The sequence below is a fragment of the Eschscholzia californica genome, unplaced genomic scaffold (assembly GCF_041429995.1).
Source record: "Eschscholzia californica isolate CP2 unplaced genomic scaffold, dmEscCali1.0.p SCAF_6, whole genome shotgun sequence".
Lineage (NCBI taxonomy): Eukaryota > Viridiplantae > Streptophyta > Magnoliopsida > Ranunculales > Papaveraceae > Eschscholzia > Eschscholzia californica.
Genome location: NW_028238483.1, coordinates 18,672,679 through 18,691,777, shown reverse-complemented (window position 1 = coordinate 18,691,777; position 19,099 = coordinate 18,672,679). Strand labels below are relative to the sequence as shown.

The following is a 19,099-nucleotide window of genomic DNA, read 5'->3' as shown; positions in this document are numbered from 1 at the left end:
ATTTTCTGAAAACCAGTTTCCACTTTGGGATTAAAAGAAGGGGTTGTTGAAACGAATCCGACAATCTTCAAAATGTTCGAACCCACCGTCGCCATGTCCTGAGACAGACAAACAACTTATCTAGCATAAGAAAACAGGAGGATGGTTGATGCACCAACTAAGATATGGACAGTTGTTGAAAGGGCTCACATGCGCACGGTGCTCGAGCATGGCGTTAACATGACTCAACATTGAAGCCTCACCCCTTGGAGGTGCGAAAGAACCATTAGAAATTCGCATGGTTGAAGTCAAGTCGAATCCAGCTGACGAGGATGTGATGGTAGTGGACGAGCTCAGGGCCGACCCTAACATTTTGGAGGCCCCAAGCGGCGTTAAAAATAGGGGCCCTATATGCTAAAAAAAAATTTGTAAAAAGAACGCTTATGATAGAAGAGAACCCTTGACTTCTTACACATAATCAAAAACCCTAACCATTGAGCTACAACTAAAGATATGGTTTAAAATAGTTTAGAACGTTATTATTGTTTGACAAACAAACATTAAAATCCAAAATATTAGGCCCTCCTTCACGTTGGGGTCCAAAGCGGCCGCTTTGGCTGCTTTGGGCCCTGGCCACCCCTGGACGAACTATCCCATTACGATAGATGAAGAAATGACGGGGTCTAGTGATTAGATAAAGAAATTGTTTTTTATATTTAGCAAGAAATAATTCAATAATTGATGAGTTAACTAAAAGTCACCACCAACAACAACAACAATAAAGGCATGAGAGATGGAATTGCAAAATGAGTAAGGTAAGAGCACTATAACCGAAGAACAAAAATTGGGGTTACAAGGGAACGCTGGACAAATTGGGGGCCCAAGGGAACGTTGGTCACATTTGAGGGGGCTAAACGGGAATTTATCCAAACAAAATTTAGAAGTACAGAATACAACAGATCTCTTCAGAGTGCGGACTGACTGCAATGGTTTCTCTACATATAGCGTTAAGCTCTCCCAAGAAAGTCAGTGTACTTTGCCCTAGAATCTGTCATTACTCTTCAAGGTAAACAATTAATCGATTTCATTGATTTATTATCTGGGTTGAGTTCAAAGTTAGGTTTTTTATGCTGGTTTTGAGGAACTCTTTGTTATAAATCAGGGTTTCTAATTGTTTCAATTGAATTTCATAGAGCTCATTCTCGTCACCTAGTCATCCATGGAGAAGAAGAAGCTTCCAGCAGCAGAAACAAGAGAGAAGAGAATTCCACGAAATTGTCCACCACTTCCTTCAGCAGCACCATGGCTAGTTTTACCATGTAAGAAGAACCAAAAAAATCAAGCATTCTACAATCTCCTTGAACCTAATAAGAGAAACTGTAGAAAACAAATACCAGAGATGAGTCGAAAATCGTTTTGGCAATCTCCTTCTCATGAAGGTTGGTTAGTCATTGTCTGTAATGATCAAACTGATAAAAGTAATTCAATTTGGAAATATGGGGATTGCTTTCTTTGGAATCCATTCTCATTGGAGAATATCAAGTTGCCTAATTTGCTCAATTGGTTAGAATATGACAAGTACACTATCTCTAGTTGTATATTGACCTCACCTCCCTCTAACAATAACAATAAAACCAGCATGGTCTTCTTCTTGCTTGGTTTGAATGAAGATGAAGGTGAAGATGAAGATGATGATGAAGGTGCATCCCTCCTTGTATATTGTCGTGCCGGAGACAAACAATGGAGATCACATGAATTATTGTCTGAAAATATTAATAAACGTGAAATAGCTTATGGATCACTCCTTTGTGTGAAGGGCAAGCTATACATATTTTTCTGGAATGAATGGCATTTTGAGATTGAAATAAAGAACAAATTTGAGGCCGATGAATTCCTCTCCATTACGTTGTTTTCCACAAGTGAACCCTTTTTATCAATTGGAAGACTTTGTCCTTCCAGACTGATTTATGTGGTTTCTTCTAATGAACTCTTTCGGGTTACTATATTCTACAATTCAAGAGAGCACTTCCTTCCAGAAGGGAAATCAGTTATCACAATAGAAATATTACAATTGGATTTCTCTTTAATGCATTGGAAGAATGTAACAAGTTTAGGGAATCATGTACTCTTTTTGGGGCATACCACCACGACTTCTTGCTCAGCAGCCGAGTTGAGTCTTAAAAGAGGTTGTGTATATTACACGCTCAACGGAGACCCCAGCCTGTATAAATATGACATAGAAGGGCCAAGTACTTCAGTTTGTTTGCCGTTTCTGAATCTACCAATGCCATGTTTATCATCGGAGTGGGTGATGATGCCTCCAACTTTGAGGTAACTTTGAATACAAACTCATACTCAGTAGTACATATAAGTCTTGCTTTTGTTTTTATTTTTTTTATAGTAGACACTGAAACCAACATTCTTTGTGCTTTAAATTTTAGGGCTTGTGAAGGAAGAAGAGAAAATATATTCATGAAAGACAACGAGGCGGAAGATAACATTACAAATGGAGAGGACAAGAAAATCAATACAAATGATGATGAGAACGAGGTTAGTGGACAGGATAAAGACCGAGAAGGACTTGAAAATGCAAACCCATTAGGTATTCTCAACAGGGACACCTTGGTGCTGCTAGCAAGTTATCTTCCTCCAGTGGATTACATACATTTTCGTGCCGTACATAGAGAGAATCGATCGGTGCTACCTGCAACAATCAGGAATACTTTTGGAAAAACCGATACCAAAATCACATCTTTATCTCCGTTGATGGTTTTCTCTGAAGGTAATATCTACAATTTTGTAGACCCGATGCATAATAATGAGAAATACACAATGGATAGTCACGACATTATATTAGGTGCAACTATTCGTTTCTCAAAGGATGGGTGGTTACTAATGACAAAAGGCAAGGATGGCATATTTTTTTACAATCCAGTTACAAGAATGGCAATCCAACTTCCGCCCTTACCATTCGATTTCAACAATATGTCCACTGGCCTCTCATTCTCATCCTCACCTACTTCATCAGATTGTGAAGTTATTGGCATCACTCAATTTATAGATGAAGAAGATTACGAAGAAAAAGTTTTTGTTATTTTCACTCGAAGGGGAAAGAATACTTGGTGGTCGGGTAACTACCCAAAGTCGGATATATTCAGGTATTGTTTTGATAATCCAGTTTTCTGCAACGGAGCTTTTTATTTCCTAGATTATAACGGAACTATGGGTGTTTTTAAGACTAATAGTTGCTTGTTGAAGGAAGTTCTTGCGGATCCTCGATGGCAATTCGATGATAGCTACAAAAAGTTCTTGGTTGAGTATAAAGGGAAGCTTTTATTAGTAGATTTAGGGCATCTTGGACTGTCAATTCGGGTTTTTGAATTGGATTTTACGAGTTTAACGTGGGGTAAAGTTGAAAGTTTGGGAAAGGATATGATGTTCATTAGCAATACTTGTTGTCTACTAAGAGTTGCTCCCAATAGTAGGATGGAGAACAAAATCTACTTCCCTAGATTACATGGCGAAGATATTCTATGCTATTCTCTTGATACGGGTAAGTGTCAACCGGTTGGAAGTCAAAGTTGTACTAAGGGTTTTTACGACACATACGAGCCGTTCAACTGCAGTTGGCTTGAACCGACCTACACGCAAAGCCCAACAGTTCAAGAGCTTGACTGGTTTCATGTAATTTGAAACCAATACTAGAGTTAGAAAAGGTGTGTATTTTTCTCATAATTATAAATATTTATTTGTTATTAATATTAGTTTTGAAATATCATAAGATTCTTGATATGTTGAAATTTATTTATTTTTAAGGCAGAATTCCACTAAATTGAATTAAAAAAGAAACCACACTTGTCATTCATTTCTTGATTTCAGCAGCCATGTCCATAAAGGCTTTCGCGTCGTTGCATTTTTCACACCAGAAGCTTGTTGACATTCTCACTTGCATAGCGATCGATCTCACTCAACCATTGCTTCACAATGTCGAAGCTATCTTGGTCTGTCGCATCATACAGTATACACAATTATAATTCCATGTGCTCCGCGGTAGTAGCTGCTAGTAATTGTACTGAAACGCTCTTGCCCGGCAGTGTCCCCAATTTGAAGCTGAATGGTCTTGCCATCCTGCTCCAAAGTGCGATTTTAAAGTCAACACCAATAGTCCTGTTGTAACCTCCAGATAAAAATCATCAGCAAATCTTAGAAGCAGCCATGATTTTCCAACACCAGTCTCCGATGAGCAAAAGCCTGAATAGATAGTCAGTCTGAATATTGGAATCATGATCTTTGACAGGTAGAAACTAGAATAACTTAATGTTAGATCGCCGGATCCCTCTAGTTTCTGGTAGGAAATTAACCTAGGTAACCGATCTTCCGGCGAAAAATAGAGAACCAGTAGAGAGACGTGCGTGCGGGAGATGAGTTCTAGAGAGACAAAAACTTAGTCGGACCAAGTCAAAATGCAATGGGGTTGGGTTTGTTGCTTATACAATTTCCCTTGATTAAGTTGGTCACTTTTTAACTTTGAAGCACGAAATTTATATAGGCGCTAAGGGTTTTTACCGACACCCACACACAATCCGTAGTGATACTATTTGGTAAAATTGACTAAGCCTAAGTCAATTGGTAAACTCACTTACTATAATAAAAACAATACTGCTGGAAAGCGAAGTTACAAGATGTTTCCGTATGACCTGTTTGTCAAGCTTTATAACAAGGACAAAGCAGAACTCTACCCATGCGGCCTGACAAACTGTGGTAATAGCTGCTATGCTAACGCTGTGCTTCAATGCTTGGCATTTACTCGGCCTCTTACTCTTATTTTCTCCAAGGACTTCATTCTAAAGCATGCCGTAGAGAAAAATGGTGCTTTACTTGTGAGTTGCAGAATCTTGTTCGGAAGGCAAAGGAAGGAAGGATGGAGCTTTCTCCAGTTGCAATTCTCTCCCAGTTAAACAGCATTTGGAGTATTCTTGGTAATGGGAGGGAAGAAGATGCCCATGAGTTCTTAAGGTATGCTATCGATAAAATGCAATATGATTGCCTTAAGGAAGCAGGTACAAATACAGGCCCAATAGCAGAAGAAACAACTCTTATAGGCCTGATATTTGGGGGTTATCTTCGATCGGAAATAAAGTGTATGAAGTGCCGAGGGAAGTCTGAGAAACATGAGCGCATGATGGATCTTAATGTTGAGATAGAGGGGGATATTGCAACTCTTAGGGGTGAACATCGGTTGGATAACCGACTTTTTCGGCCAATCCAAAGTCCAAACCGAAGGGTTCGGTTTTTTTAAATCTAAATCCGAACCAATCCATTCATGGTTTGGTTCGGTTACCGATCCAAACCACTCGGTTTTGCCATTTTAACATCCGAACCAATCCGGAATACTATTGGATCGGTATCCAAACCGTTGAAATCTGTTTGGATCGGTCGGTTTGGATACTAAATGAACACCCCTTATTGACTATAAACTCCAACTCTAGAAGATGCACTTGAGAAATTTACAGCCACCGAAATCTTGGATGAACAAAATAAGTACCATTGCAGCATATGTAACTCTTATGAGAAAGCCAAAAAGAAGTTGACTGTGTTCGAGGCTCCTAACGTCCTTACAATCGTTTAAAGCGCTTTCAGTCTGGTAAATTTGGGAAGCTTCATAAATCAGTTCGCTTTCCAGAAGTCCTGGACTTGGCTCCATATATGAGCGGGAGTGATGACAACTCGCCTGTATATAGTCTGTATGCAGTGGTAGTTCACTTGGATATCATGAATGCCGCATTTTTTGGACATTATGTGTGTTATGTCAAGAATAGCCAGGGGAAGTGGTTCAAGATTGATGACAGTACGGTAAAACCCGTGGAATGTGATAGAGTCTTGTCAAAAGGGGCATACATGCTCCTTTATGCAAGGTGCTCGCCTAGGGCTCTAGGCTTGATCCGAAGTGCAATGCTATCTCACGAGAGCAAGAGTAAACCACTAGACTTTTTCGAATCAGTGCCTTCTAGTAATGGTGGAAATAATGCCTTGTCAATAGCAAGACCACCAAGATCTGTAATTTCAAGTGCTCTCCCTTCTATTGCTCATTGTAATCAGGAAGACTGTAGAAAAAAAAAAGACAGGCCAGCTATTTTTGAGGGTATCCAATCATTTGACAGAAGATACTACCGTATAATGAGCCAGCAAATTCCAAGAGGAGAAGATTCATCTTCGTTAAGTGATAGCTATTCTCTCTTCAGCTGCTCTGACGAAGGCTCATGTAGTACTGAAAGCACCAGGGAGTCGATAACAGCAGATGAATTCTTGTCTGATTATATATTTGGCAACACAGTTTGTAGTTTGAATGGCCCATTAAGGGTTTCGGATGAATCAAATAGTTCTTCACCATTATTATATACTTATTTACCTTTTACAATTAATATCAAGAGAAATTCAAATTGTATTCTATGTCTCTCTCTCTCTCTGACTCTCGGTTTCTCTTCTCTCCCTCTCTCTCTCACTCACTCTCTCGGTTCCTCCTTAATATCAAGAGGGTATTCCCTCTTCACATGGTATCCGAGCAGGTTCATCAATCCTGTTTCATCGTTGTTTTAACTATTGTTTTCCCTATGTAATCATCATTTGTTCATAAACAAATCTTGAACAAGTTATAGGAACCAGATCAGCTTTCCCCACTTACTCCATCTTGCTTCATTTTTTATGTGGCTAAAATTCATCTTGAACATTTTTCATGGTAGGACAATTTTTTTTTAATCATTAATCTTATTCATTCTCAATGCTCCAACGTTAGGTGTTTTTCACTGCTATGATCGACCGGTTATGGTTTTCCGTTTCGGGATATCTCCAGAACTCAAATACATCTTAGTTATTGTCTGGATCATCAAATGTGTTAATCCGTCATGTTTGTGTCTCCTCTGATCTTTCCAACATTTTTTTTTTTCTTCTAGTTATCATGGTTCCTTTTCTTTGCGGATGATCTTCAACTTTGTTTTCTTCTTTCTCCACATCTATCTCTATCATGGATCCATATTTTCCTTATTCTTTTCCTTTAACAGTTCTCCTTGTGTTAAGATCATCCTCTGGATGATCATATAATTTTTATATGAGTGGTTTGTCATCTCCATCAAATATCATATATTCCTTTTCAGTAGCCTCAAGCAATAGTCGAGCCTGTTTGTGACAAACGGCTAGAATATCCCGGTCCTTTGGACAACGTTTATCACATAATCGTTGAGCAAATCCATCTGTCCCATTATATGGCTTATCGTATTTCACTGTTAAGTACGATTATATTTTACTTCTGTGCTTCATCAATATTTTTTGGTTGTGTTAATTTCTGTTTCCCTTTGGCTAATTCTAATTCTTAAGATTTAGGCACAAGAAGTCACGAGTCCAATCATGATAGTGATAGTTTCTATGAAAATAGAATGGCCGTTGTCTCTTCTACATCACCACATTAGCCTATACAATGCTATTGTTGCAGTTTTTGCCATATTTTAGCTTCAAGCTAGTGTACTCTCTCCACCTTTCTCAAGTTTGTCTTTGAAATCATTGCATCCTTGTATCGGGTACGAGTGAATGGAATTCTTGAACAGTCCAAAGAACGCATTTCCAAATGCTTCATGGGGTACTCAATCCTGATGATTAATTTCAAGAAATCCTACCACCTCCTACTTCTAAGTTATCACACACAACTGTCTCTTCTTCAATATATTGAGATGACTCAATAATCTCCCAACCTATTTTTATCAATGCCCATATCGAGTAATTATTGGTTTATTTTTCAAGTCTTCAACCATTCTGGTAATTTTTTAGTTGTGTTTTTTCTTTGTTGTTTGAGTTATTTCTTTTTGGGTTTTTTGAACTTACCCCCTCAATACTTATTAGTAATTGAGTTTACCCCCTTCAGTAAATAGTAATTGAGCTTACCCCCTTGAGTTTAGAATTTTTGGCAAAACTAATGAGGACATGTTTGGCATGGGATAACAAAATCATAAATTAAATAATGTACAAACAAAATCCATCTTTGCTAATCATATTACCGGCGAAATAAAACAATGAAGTAAGGTGAAATAACTACGAGTGATCATATTGAAGGATAATTCCTCTTGGTAGTCACATTTACTTCACGTACGCCAAACACAATTTCTGTGTCTTTGTCAAAAATAGTAAATCTAAGGGGGCAAGCTCAATTACCCATTATTGAGGGGGGTAAACTCAATTAGCAATTAGTGATGAGGGGGTAAGCTCAAAAAACCCTTTCTTTTCTGACCTCCTATTTTGCGATCAGCTTCCTTCTTGGCCCCTAATTTTTCAGAAATTCAAATTTGACCCCCTATTTTCAAGTAAATGTCATGACTACCCTTCCTAATTTCAAAATAAAATTTCACCTCATCTATTTTCAAGTAAATGCCATAACTACCCGGATTTTTTTTTAATAGTTTTATTTTGAAATTAGGAAGGGTAGTTATGGCATTTACTTGAAAATAGGGGGCCAAGAAGGACACTAGTCACAAAGTAGGAGGCCAAAAAAGAAATAACTCTTCTTATCCGAAATTCAGAATTGGACCATTCACAACATTAATAGATGTTTATCTACTTTTGAGAGTGTTGAATCGTGTACTCATGATATTGTTCCTCCTTTCTTGAACTATAGATCATCCGCTGGCAATCATTGTCGTGAAGCTAATGAAGTTCGATTCTACATTCTAAATTCTGGTGGTCAATCTTCTGAAGTACTACACTTCGTACCTATTTCTCTTCCACGTGATGTTCAATCCTTTGTTTCCCAATCACAATATTGATTACTTCTCTCCTTGGTTTAAATGAATTATTCTATCTTGAGAGCAAACGGTTTTTTCTCTCTACACTTATTTCACTCATCTTGAATCACTTCAATATGATATGCCATCATTCAATGTCCGAATCGCGAATGACCAATGAAGTTCTTGAAGGAGTTGAAGGAGATGTCCTTCGACCAAGATGGAAATGCGAGCAACATGTCGACTAGGACAATTGATGAAGAAGATCATCAAGTCCGATTGATTTAGGGGTCGTAGTGTTTAGCTAGAAACCAACTACGATCGTCGAATTACGAAGTAATTCGCGGCTAACTTCGATCGGATCCTACATCCGGTTACACATAAGAATTGGTATTTAATCGGATGATATGACTAGTGGGAGTGTGATATAACGTTGGGAATGTCCCATAAACATATCTCACAGGCCTAAATAGAATTTGGGCAAAAGATAGCAAAAAGGCCCGAAATAAGGGTTTTGGGCCTAGGCCGGTTCGGGTACTTCCGGGACTCGGATTGGGCTGAATTTTGGAGAGTGAGTTGCTGACATACCCAGTAGTATGTACGAAAAATTTTGTGGTGTTTGGACACCTCCTCCTTAGGGAATTGAGAAAATATCATTAATTGCTATTTTCGACTATTTCCCTAAATCTTATTCTAAAGGGTGTTTTAGGAAACCTTTGAGGAGGTGTATTCTCATTAGGGTTCTATATAAACACTCTTAGGGCAGAGAATAAGGTGTGAAATTTCTCTCTAAGCTTTCTTACTCTACCACATCAAGTAGAGAGGAGAAAGTGAGCTAATTCCCAAGCTATCTTCTAGTTAAGCAAGAAGAAGATCTTCTTATTATCAAACCACCATTGGAATGCTAGCGATATTTCAAGGAGGGAGATTAAATACACCGTTCGGTGTCCCAAGTAAAGGAGCTACGTTTGAAGCTCTTGGTCTTCTTTAATCTATTCGACTAGCTCGAGGGAAATAGCGATTAAGGTAATCTACTATCTTCCTATTAGTTAATTAGTAGTTTTGCATGATGATCTTGGGGATACTAGACATTAGATTTCGTTATCCGCTATAAACACTAGTATAAGGGTATAATACCCTACAGTTCTTTCATGGTATTCCTGGTCGCTTCTCAGTTCTCAATGATTCTTAGTCTCTTCCTTTCAGTGGAACATTCTCAGTTCTCAATAATCATTACACCATCAAATTTGTTCCTGACTTTTGGAAGTTTCAATTCACCTTCTGAAAAGTTTAAGAGTGCAAGCATTTCTTCTTTTCGGTGTCGGTTGGCAATCGAAAGTATAAGTACTTTTGCTTTGAAAAAATAAAAAAAATTCGAAAGTATTTTTGAGAAAAACGTTACTTATAAGTAAAAAAGTCAAAAAGTTAGTTTGGTAATCCAATTTACGGTACGATGGTGGTGGAGGTGTATGGTAGTGGTGTTGGTGATGGTGGTGGTAATACGAAGATGGTGGTTAAGGTGTGGTAGTTGTGGTGGTGGTGGTTGATGGGCCTAAATAGTTTCCTAAATAGGTCTCCACCCGCAAGTATACGGGCGTCAAGTAATAACCCGGTAAGACCGGGATCGATCCTGAAGGATAGGGGGTAATTCGAATACCGAAAGAGTCTAACCCACCGGTTTAAGTGTCAGTCACTAACTCAGACTAAAAACAAAAAGATAATAAGTTGGGTTTTTGGATTGATTTCAAATAAATAAACAAATAAGACTAACTAAACTAAAGGTGAGAGATTCGGGAAGAGTCGAGCAAGAATCGAATGAGAGGGATACTTCGATCCACAAAGTCGATAGTGACTATTACTAATAATCAATAAGCATGAAAAGTTAGTTAACTTCACCCATTTACTTGGATTGGTCAACGAACTCTTTGTATAACTCAGATTCTAGTCCTTGAACGGTCTAAAAACCCAGAAGATTTCATCATTAAAACTCATTTGTCACATCAAAACATGTATCACGAGTATCCGAATACAAAAGTTAGCTAGACATGGCGATACAAATAATAAATGGGAAGAAAATAAAGAAAGACACGAGTTAAGATGAGAATCTCCCTATTCCGATGAGGCGCGAGACTAAGATCGACGGGAAATATATGTGTTGAAGTGCTGTCGATCTCCCTGTAACAGAATGCAGGGGTCCTCTTAACAGTGTATAATAGGTGTCCTGCCAGCAGAACTTGACCTCCCCTTAACGACAGTGTCTTCTTCTTCCACTAAAACAATCCACCATTAAAGCTATAACTAAGCTTTCTCTCTCTAGACTTTTGGCAACCAAACCTCAATCAAGCAACAAGAAAATCAAGACAAGAGACAAACCACTAAAACCCCTAAGATATTTCCGGCAAAATAGTGTCTCAATAACTCTACATAGAACCGGCCAAAGAAAGAAGATTCCGGCCAAGAAAAAGATGGATTCCGGCCGGAACTTGCTGTCCCGGGTTGTGCGTGTTGCTGCAGCTTCTTCAAGTCCCGAGCCTCTGTAGTCGCGTCCCTTTCAATCCCGATTAAGTCCCGTGCCTTGCTCCTTCAATGACAAACCGAGCTGCTGTCCAACCGAGCTCTATCAATGGAGTCTCAATCTCCTGTTGTTCATGGAGCTGCTGTGAAAGCAGCTCTCTCTGTCCCGTGTCGCTGCTGTTCAAGAGAAGCTGCTGCCGTCCCTTCTCGTGCCGGCCAAAGCTTTGGCCGGTTTAGCTTTCCGGCCGAACTTTGGCCGGAATGGTTCACCCCCTTTTCTCTCTCTCTCCAACTCTCCAAAACCCTAATACTCCCTGGAGAAGAAGCCCTCTTTTTCTTTTAATCAAAACCCTTAGTCAATCTTTGACTTGACTAGTCTTGGGCCACCTTCATTAGACTACTTGACTTGTGAACCCATGAGGTGCTCATAAAATTTCTCATTGGTCTTCTTTGGTCTTCTTCTTTGGACTCTTGGGCTATTATTTTGATTCTCACTTAGAAACGAAGGAGTGCCTTCAGCATATATTTCTACACATCTAATTTTCAAAAAAAAAAAAACTTAAATGTCCCTCGACTTCTTTCTATCATAACTTCTCCGTCCAAACTCCGATTCAACTTCCGTCTTCGCCGCCGGATTCGCCATCGACTCCACTTGCCACTTAACCTCTGATCTCTGCCAAAATTACCAAAATACCCCTGGTCTCTCTTTCTTTCCGGTTTCTTCCACATGAGATAAAATGTGATAAATGTTCCGTTTTATTCCGAATGAAGCGTCAAACTCCAAATAAGGTACCTACCAAGAAAAACTTATAAATAATTAGAAATAAAACACGAAAAGAACTAACTTTTCGAAGTTAAGCGATCCAAATGTGGCATTTTAACGCCACATCAAACATCCCCAAACTTAGAATTTGCTAGTCCTCGAGCAAACAAACTTAAAGTAAAATCCTAACTCACTTTCGGAGGAATCCCGATTGCATTTAGCATATGCAACAAGCCGTTAAACCCCTAGGTTACCCCTAGTGGACGAGTGTCGTCTCGTGAGGGTTTCCAGAGAATATACCCACAAAATTCAAGATTTCAAAGACATAAAAGAGTTCAACATCGATGTAAATAAGATAACGACAACCAATGACACACTCAAGCATGCTAAACAAGCGAATCAGAATCGATAAACGCATATAAATGTTAAAAGTCTCCTCACTAGTAGTTTCATCCTAAAATGTAAGTGTCCAACCATAATGAGCATCATCTAAGTCCAAAGTTACAAAACCTCGATTCCTATCTTAGTACATTTCGCCTCGACTTTAGCCTCACGGTCATACACTCAAAAACATGAAATCACTCAAAAATAGATAATACGGTTCACTCTAATGTGTGAGCATGGAATAAAGAGAAACTCAACACATACAAAACAAACGAGGATAACAAGTTTTAGAATGAAATGATCTCTAAAGAATGGAAATAACCACTAAAATGGAATGGGGAAGTTCACTCACCCTTCTCACCCACTATACCCTCTAACAATGCTTCCTAAAGGTCAACGGATACAAGTAATGAAATGGAAGTGATGACAACCCGAGAATGTCGACGTCTTCAATAAAAAGAACGCTCAAACAACTACTAAATTTAGCTTTTGCTTTGAACACTTTATTATTCACAACACAAACAAAATAACAAGTAAACTCAATCTTTTTTTTTCACTTTTTTTTTCTTTTTTTTTTCTTTTTTTTTTCTTTTTTTTTTTCATAACAAAACAAGAACACTAACACTTGTATTCTCAACAAACAACTTTTTCTTCATTCTCACTTTGTTTCACATTCTTCTTTCTATACTTTCCAAGTCTTCATTCTCGGGAGTAGTATGTGAATGGGTGGTGGAGTATCCGTTTCCCTAAAGTTGACACTATTGTCGGGTTTCATTACCCGACCCCACTGTCTATCGCTGTCTCATTGGTCGATTATTGTATCTAACGGTGACTCGCCCGAATATCGCTTATTCCGTTAACAACCTTAAAGTTTATGCAATCTCCAGATCAAATTCACCTCGAGGCAGCTCATCGCATACTTCGCTACCTCAAGGGCTCTCTGAAAAAGACATTTTTTTTGTCTGCTTCAACTTCTACGCATCTCTCTGGCTATTGTAATTTCGAATGGTTGATTGTCCTACTACTAGGAGATCCACCTCCGGATATTTCACTATGCTAAGTTCAAGTCATTTGTCTTGGAAATCCAAGAAACAACCCGCAGTTGTCAAATCATCAGCCGAAGCCGAGTATCGTGCACTTGCTACTGCTACTTGTGCACTTCTGTGGCTCCAGTATCTATTCAAGGATTTAGGTTTTTTATCATTCTTCTACAATGACTGTTCATTGTGATAATAAGGCAGCACTTCACATTGCTGAGAATCCAATTCTTCATGAAAGAACGAAGCACATCGAGATCGAGTGATATTTTTTTCGTGAAAAATTGAAAGATAGCATCATTGAAACAAAGTTTACACCAACGACTGAACTACTTGCAGACATATTTACTAAACCATTGGGTGCAGATCAGTTTCAGAAGCTCATTGGCAAGTTGGGCATTATTTCCATCAACGCTCCAACTTGAGGGGGAGTATTAGGATCCATAGAGGACTTATACCCGACCCCACTCGGTCACAAGAAGACCCGACTGAATTGGTCAATGTAGTTAGTTGGGATTAGTTAAGCTTTTAGATTTGAAATAGATTTACTTGTAATCCTATATATACTTGTATTTACCTTTTACAATTAATATCAAGAGAAATTCAAACTATATTCCACATCTCTCTCAGACTCTCGGTTTCTCTTATCTCTTTCTCTCTCTCTCTCGATTCCTCCGTAATATCAGTAGGGTATTCCCTCTTCACAATTATCATCTTCTTCTTTCGCGGACTCACCCGAAACAAGTTGGACGTGGAGCGTAGCACAAGATGAAGAGGTTAGAGATCGGCGAGAGAAGGGGAATCATTCCATTTTATACTCTGACGGAATAAGTGATCGATGTAAAAAGTTAAACCCAGTGGCATGGCCGAGATTTTCGGGGCCGGTGCGAATTTTTTTTCAAGCCCTTCTTATGATGTGAGAATTAAAAACAATACACGTGATATAGTAGATGAATATTTAAATAATTTGACTGTGGTATTTTTTCATAAAATATCATTGAATAAATATGTTTATGTAATAAAATACTACTATCACAATGAACTCTGCTTAGAAACACTTGAAATGAACTCTGCATCGGCTGCAGCTGAAGGAACTGATCTACCACAACAAGGTAAAGATTTTTTTTTTTCCATAAATGGTTTAGCAGATAAAACAATTATGTTATCGCTAAGCATTATATTGCATCTTGTTGTAACAATTTGAAAGTAAGTTCAATCATTCTTGGTTTATCTTTGACTTGGTTGCCCCAAAATTTCCTCATTCTTTTAATTCACTATTGTGTTTGTATTCTCTTGTAGAGATTATCGACTTTATTGACCATTTTTGTTGATCCCTGTTCATAGTTTACCTGAATTACACTTATTTTTAAGCTTACACAGTATTCTGAAATCTGAATCTATATGAACTTATCTTGTCCTCAAAAATCCTGTGGGAGATTTGATAATGTAATAGATGTAGTTAGACTCCCATGTAAACTATACCTTTTGAGAATTCGCTCGGGGAAATCGTAATTATATCTATCTACTTCTCTACGATATCAAAGTAATTTTCTTTTTTGGACTTTAGACTATCTTCCACTTTGAACGTTATATCATTCAAATGGATTCTCTGTTTATACTAATTCTTCATTCTCTTTTTTTTTAACTTTTCTGGAATATAGAAGTCAATGCTGGAAATATTTCATTTGCTGAAGTTCCACTGCCCGAAGGGTTGCCAAAGAACGGCTCAGAGTGGGTGGAGTTGTTTGTTAGTGAAATGTCAAGTTCATCTACAATGGATGATGCGAGAGGTCGTGCCTCAAGGATTTTGGAGGTTCTGGAGAAGTCCATTCATGCAAATGCTAGTGCTCAAGCAGCTGAAAACTTTCAAAAGGTTCGCAGCTTATTATGTTAGTGTTTATCTATTTTATGTTCTCTGTATGGTTTGTTATGATTGTCGAAGGGTTTTTGCACTTACACAGTTTGTTCTATTCTAGGAAAACATGATGTTGAAGCAAAAATTGGAAGCAGTGGTGAACGATAACAATCTCCTCAAGCGAACCGTGTCTATCCAGCATGAACGTCAGAAGGCATATGATGGTATATGCCTCAACAGGTGCAGCAATTGAAACAACTTGTTGATCAATACCGTGAGGAACTGAGCAAACTGGAGGTAATCTCTCTCTGTCTTTCTTATGTGTATATATTGATGAGACATGAAAATGTCCCATCTGAATCTCTTAACTCGGGTTAGTTAGTTCATTTCGAGCAGTTACTCTCATGAATTACTTGTTTCTCTTGTCCAGGTGTCTTCTATAGAATTGAGCGCGAAAAAACGGTTAAAATCGGGAGATTGACACATTAGGGGCATTTCGGTAATTTAGTGCTAATGATGCTCTGGTAGTTTGGTCTATTTTGATACTCGGAAGAAACTAGAACTCAAGATGAACTCGTGGGCGAAAACGAAAGTGAAATCGGAATCTAGACGAGGGTATTATGTGAAGTCAAAGTCAGGTCTACATTTGATCTATTTGGGCACGGTTCGGGCATGCGGGATAGCGGGTGACACGTGTTCTCGTGTGGAAGTCGTCATATCTTATTCCTGTATTTGCGCTGAGCATCAAAATGGACCTTCGGAGTATGATTTAGTGCATCCGGAAGCAGCTTAATTCGGTTGTCCAGACCCCATGTTTTGATCTTCACTGTTATCTTCCGCGTATCCAAGATCCGACGTCTTCTGAGCATCTGGCCTTTGTGATGTTCCCGCGTTACCCGTAGTAACATATTTCCGTGCTCCATCTACCGAGATCCAACCAGATTCACTTGTACTCAAAACATTTAACTCTCCTGCACGTGGTTCCATCCGACTGCCTATTGCAAGGTTTTAAATAGAGCCGTGAAGCACCAAATCATCCCCTACAATAGCCAGCAATTAACTAACCCGTCTACATTTGTGGGAAATCAAACATTATCTATACTTTACTGGTTTATCTCTTTCTTTCCCTAATAAAACTGAAACTAAAGAGAAAGAAATCTCTCAAGAAATATAGAGAGAGACCGAGAAAGGAATGGAGAGCTGGAAATCGATGGAGAGATTAATTTGGAAATTGAAGATTTGAGGGAAAGAAGGAAAGAAGATAAGTGAGATATCTAGAGATATTTGTAGATTTTGGATTTTCAAATATAGAGAAAGTGGGATTCGGCTTCCATAGAGATGATTTAGTTATTTCCGAGAGAATAGAGAGAAGGATATTGAGCCGAGATTGTATGAAGATGATATTGAAGATTGATTGGCTGGAAATGGAGACTGTGAGTTGGAGATACATGAACTTCTTCTACTTCTATGTACAAGATCGAATTGAGAATAGAAAGAGAAGGATTCGGTTAGATTGCTGATCATATTTCTAGAGAGAGAGGGCCGGCTAGATTGATATTTTTTATGCTTCACTCGACTGGAACATAGCTGGAGATTTGAAAACAAAGATAGAAGATTGATTTTCTCCCATTAACAGAAACTTTTAGAGAGATTTGATGGTGTTAATCTTAGAGAAAGAAATCAGAGACTGAATTGGATTGGATTTTACTCTTCTTAGACTTCTATAAAACAGGGAGGACATCTCTAATCATAGGCATCTCGGATTGGGGGTCAAATCATCCTCTCTCGAGCTCACCAAACCAGAGAAATACAAGAGAGAGAGAGAGAGAGAGAGAGAGAAGTTAGAGACCATTATTTCTTCATCATCTATTGTCATCTTCTTTTTTCTGTATTTTTTTTTAGTGAGAGAAAGAAACAGAGAGAAAGGAATCAGAGAAAGAAACAGGAAAGAGAGAGAGAGAGAGAGAAATTTGTAGAGAAACAGAATCATTTTCTAATGTCTAAATCTATTATAATCTTCTTCTCTTTTTCTGTAATTTAGTGGCTTTAGTTGATTTGAATTGAAATAAAACAGAGAGAAGAAAAGAAGTGGAGAAGAAGACCACGTTTGGGTCAATAATCTCTCTGGAAAATAATTTTCCCAGAGAGAAAATATTTCCGAGAAGATGAGAAAACTATTTTCCTTAAGGGTGCGTTTGGCTTCCTGACAGGAAAATCAGAAGGAAACCATTTCCAGGAAATCAGCAAGAAAAGTTTTGTTCTTCTTCCATATTCTCTCTTACTTTCCGTATTTATTTTAATCTCATATTATGAATAGCTAACTCTCTCCATCTAGGGTTTTAGGATGAAACTCATACTTGAACCTTTAGAGACATATTTTTATTTTGTTAATTCTCTTGATTGTGATTCAAAATTGAAATTGTTTTAATTTGTAGAACTGATTTTCTTTTCATTGTTTATACTTTAAAATTTGATATATCATGCTTAGATTAGATTCTTTGATGATATATGCTTATTGATTGATAAACAATAGTTTAGAGATTTGTTTTTCGAAATAAACAATTACATTGTTATAGATTATTGGGTTTAAACGAAAACATCTTCCGGAATTAAGATAGTTCATTATCTGAAATTCCGAGTTATAAAGAAAGAGGATTGATTAGATAACTATTTGTTTTAAAGGTTATTTTATGTAGTAGATTCCGAAACCCCTAGACTTCTCCCTCATTTGAGTTTATTTTTTTATTTTCGTTATTTTATTTAAATATTTTTATCACCAAAACCAAAATCAAAACAAAAACCGTCTTACTTCCAAGTCTTAGAATAGGTTTCACTTAGTCTCTGAGGAACGAACCTGACTTACCGGAATTATCACTTGACGCCCGTATACTTGCGGGTGGTGACCTATTTAGGAAACTTTCTAGGCCCACCATATATATATATATATATATATATATATATATACAACATACACAAACGTACATGCATAAACTTATGTGGTGATCATATAAAAATGCGTAAATAACTGATAATTTTAACTTGCAACCAAATATTGTCTAGTTTCTGTGGGGTGATTGTATATGGATGAGTTCCTTATAAGAAGTCATTCTTATGGTTAATAGGGTTTATTACAAATAAAATAATAACAATTCGCATGGGAATTATGTTTAACTCTCACATTCAATCTTGAGCAAAATCTATTTAAGCTCTTTATATATACGGAGAGAGACAGCTCTACTTAAACGACTCGTAAACCCCTGATAGTTGATATTATAAAACCGGAACCAGAACTTTAAGTAGTCGTGGAAGTCACTTCTCAGTTTGTGAGTGGGCGGATGTATGTGGGGACTATCCCTGGCTGCAGCCAGGGATAGTATTTGTAAAATGCCTCACAATGTCTGAACAATTAATAAGGCAGCTAGGGATAGACAAGTAGCGCGAGATAGCTTAATGGTAAAACATTTAGCCTACATACATAAGGTCCAGGCATCAAATCCCCCTCAAATCACCTTATTTGTCTATTTTTTTTCCTCTTCTTATTACTTGGAGTGCATTAGTTAGTTCTCCTGGACTATTAGACTATGTAATATGTGCTTCTGCTATTTAAATAATTGTTAAGAAATCCATTATTCTTATGGGTAATAAAAGAAATCCGTTATTTTATGGTTAATAAAAGTTTAGCTTTCTAAATTATCGATTGGCCTTTGAAGAAAAAAAACATTAGGGTACATGTTCGTTGGATAACATAGTTAACTAATTGTAAGTACATTAAAAATTCCGTCTTCCTAGCAGTAGTTCTATG

General features: G+C 37.8%; 2 protein-coding genes across 3 annotated transcripts; both read left to right on the top strand.

Annotated features, from left to right (window-relative positions):
• Positions 1-931: 931 nt before the first annotated feature.
• On the top strand, positions 932-4,981 carry LOC147532187 (uncharacterized). 2 transcript variants are annotated; one of them, XM_086646049.1, is made up of 4 exons: positions 947-1,045; positions 1,173-2,310; positions 2,421-3,695; positions 4,871-4,981. In XM_086646049.1, the coding sequence occupies exons 2-3, from the start codon at positions 1,199-1,201 to the stop codon at positions 3,670-3,672; spliced, it is 2,364 nt and encodes a 787-aa protein (XP_086502175.1). In that variant the 5' UTR covers positions 947-1,045; positions 1,173-1,198; the 3' UTR covers positions 3,673-3,695; positions 4,871-4,981. The 2 variants fall into 2 exon arrangements, with proteins under 2 accessions (XP_086502173.1, XP_086502175.1); XM_086646047.1 differs by lacking the exon at positions 4,871-4,981 and having other exon boundaries at positions 932-1,045; positions 2,421-3,779.
• LOC147532186 (ubiquitin carboxyl-terminal hydrolase 16-like) lies at positions 4,551-7,069 on the top strand. Its single transcript, XM_086649917.1, is given in 5 exon segments — positions 4,551-4,797; positions 4,800-5,207; positions 5,472-5,600; positions 5,603-6,421; positions 7,038-7,069. Coding segments are annotated over 5 exon segments (1,524 nt in total). The 5' UTR covers positions 4,551-4,661.
• Positions 7,070-19,099: the final 12,030 nt, after the last annotated feature.

Coding starts and splice junctions, on each gene's coding strand:
- LOC147532187 (XM_086646049.1), top strand. CDS start 1,199: ATGGAGAAGAAGAAGCTTCCAGCAGCAGAAACAAGAGAGAAGAGAATT. Junction 2,311..2,420: donor ATGATGCCTCCAACTTTGAG/GTAACTTTGAAT, acceptor TTTAAATTTTAG/GGCTTGTGAAGGAAGAAGAG.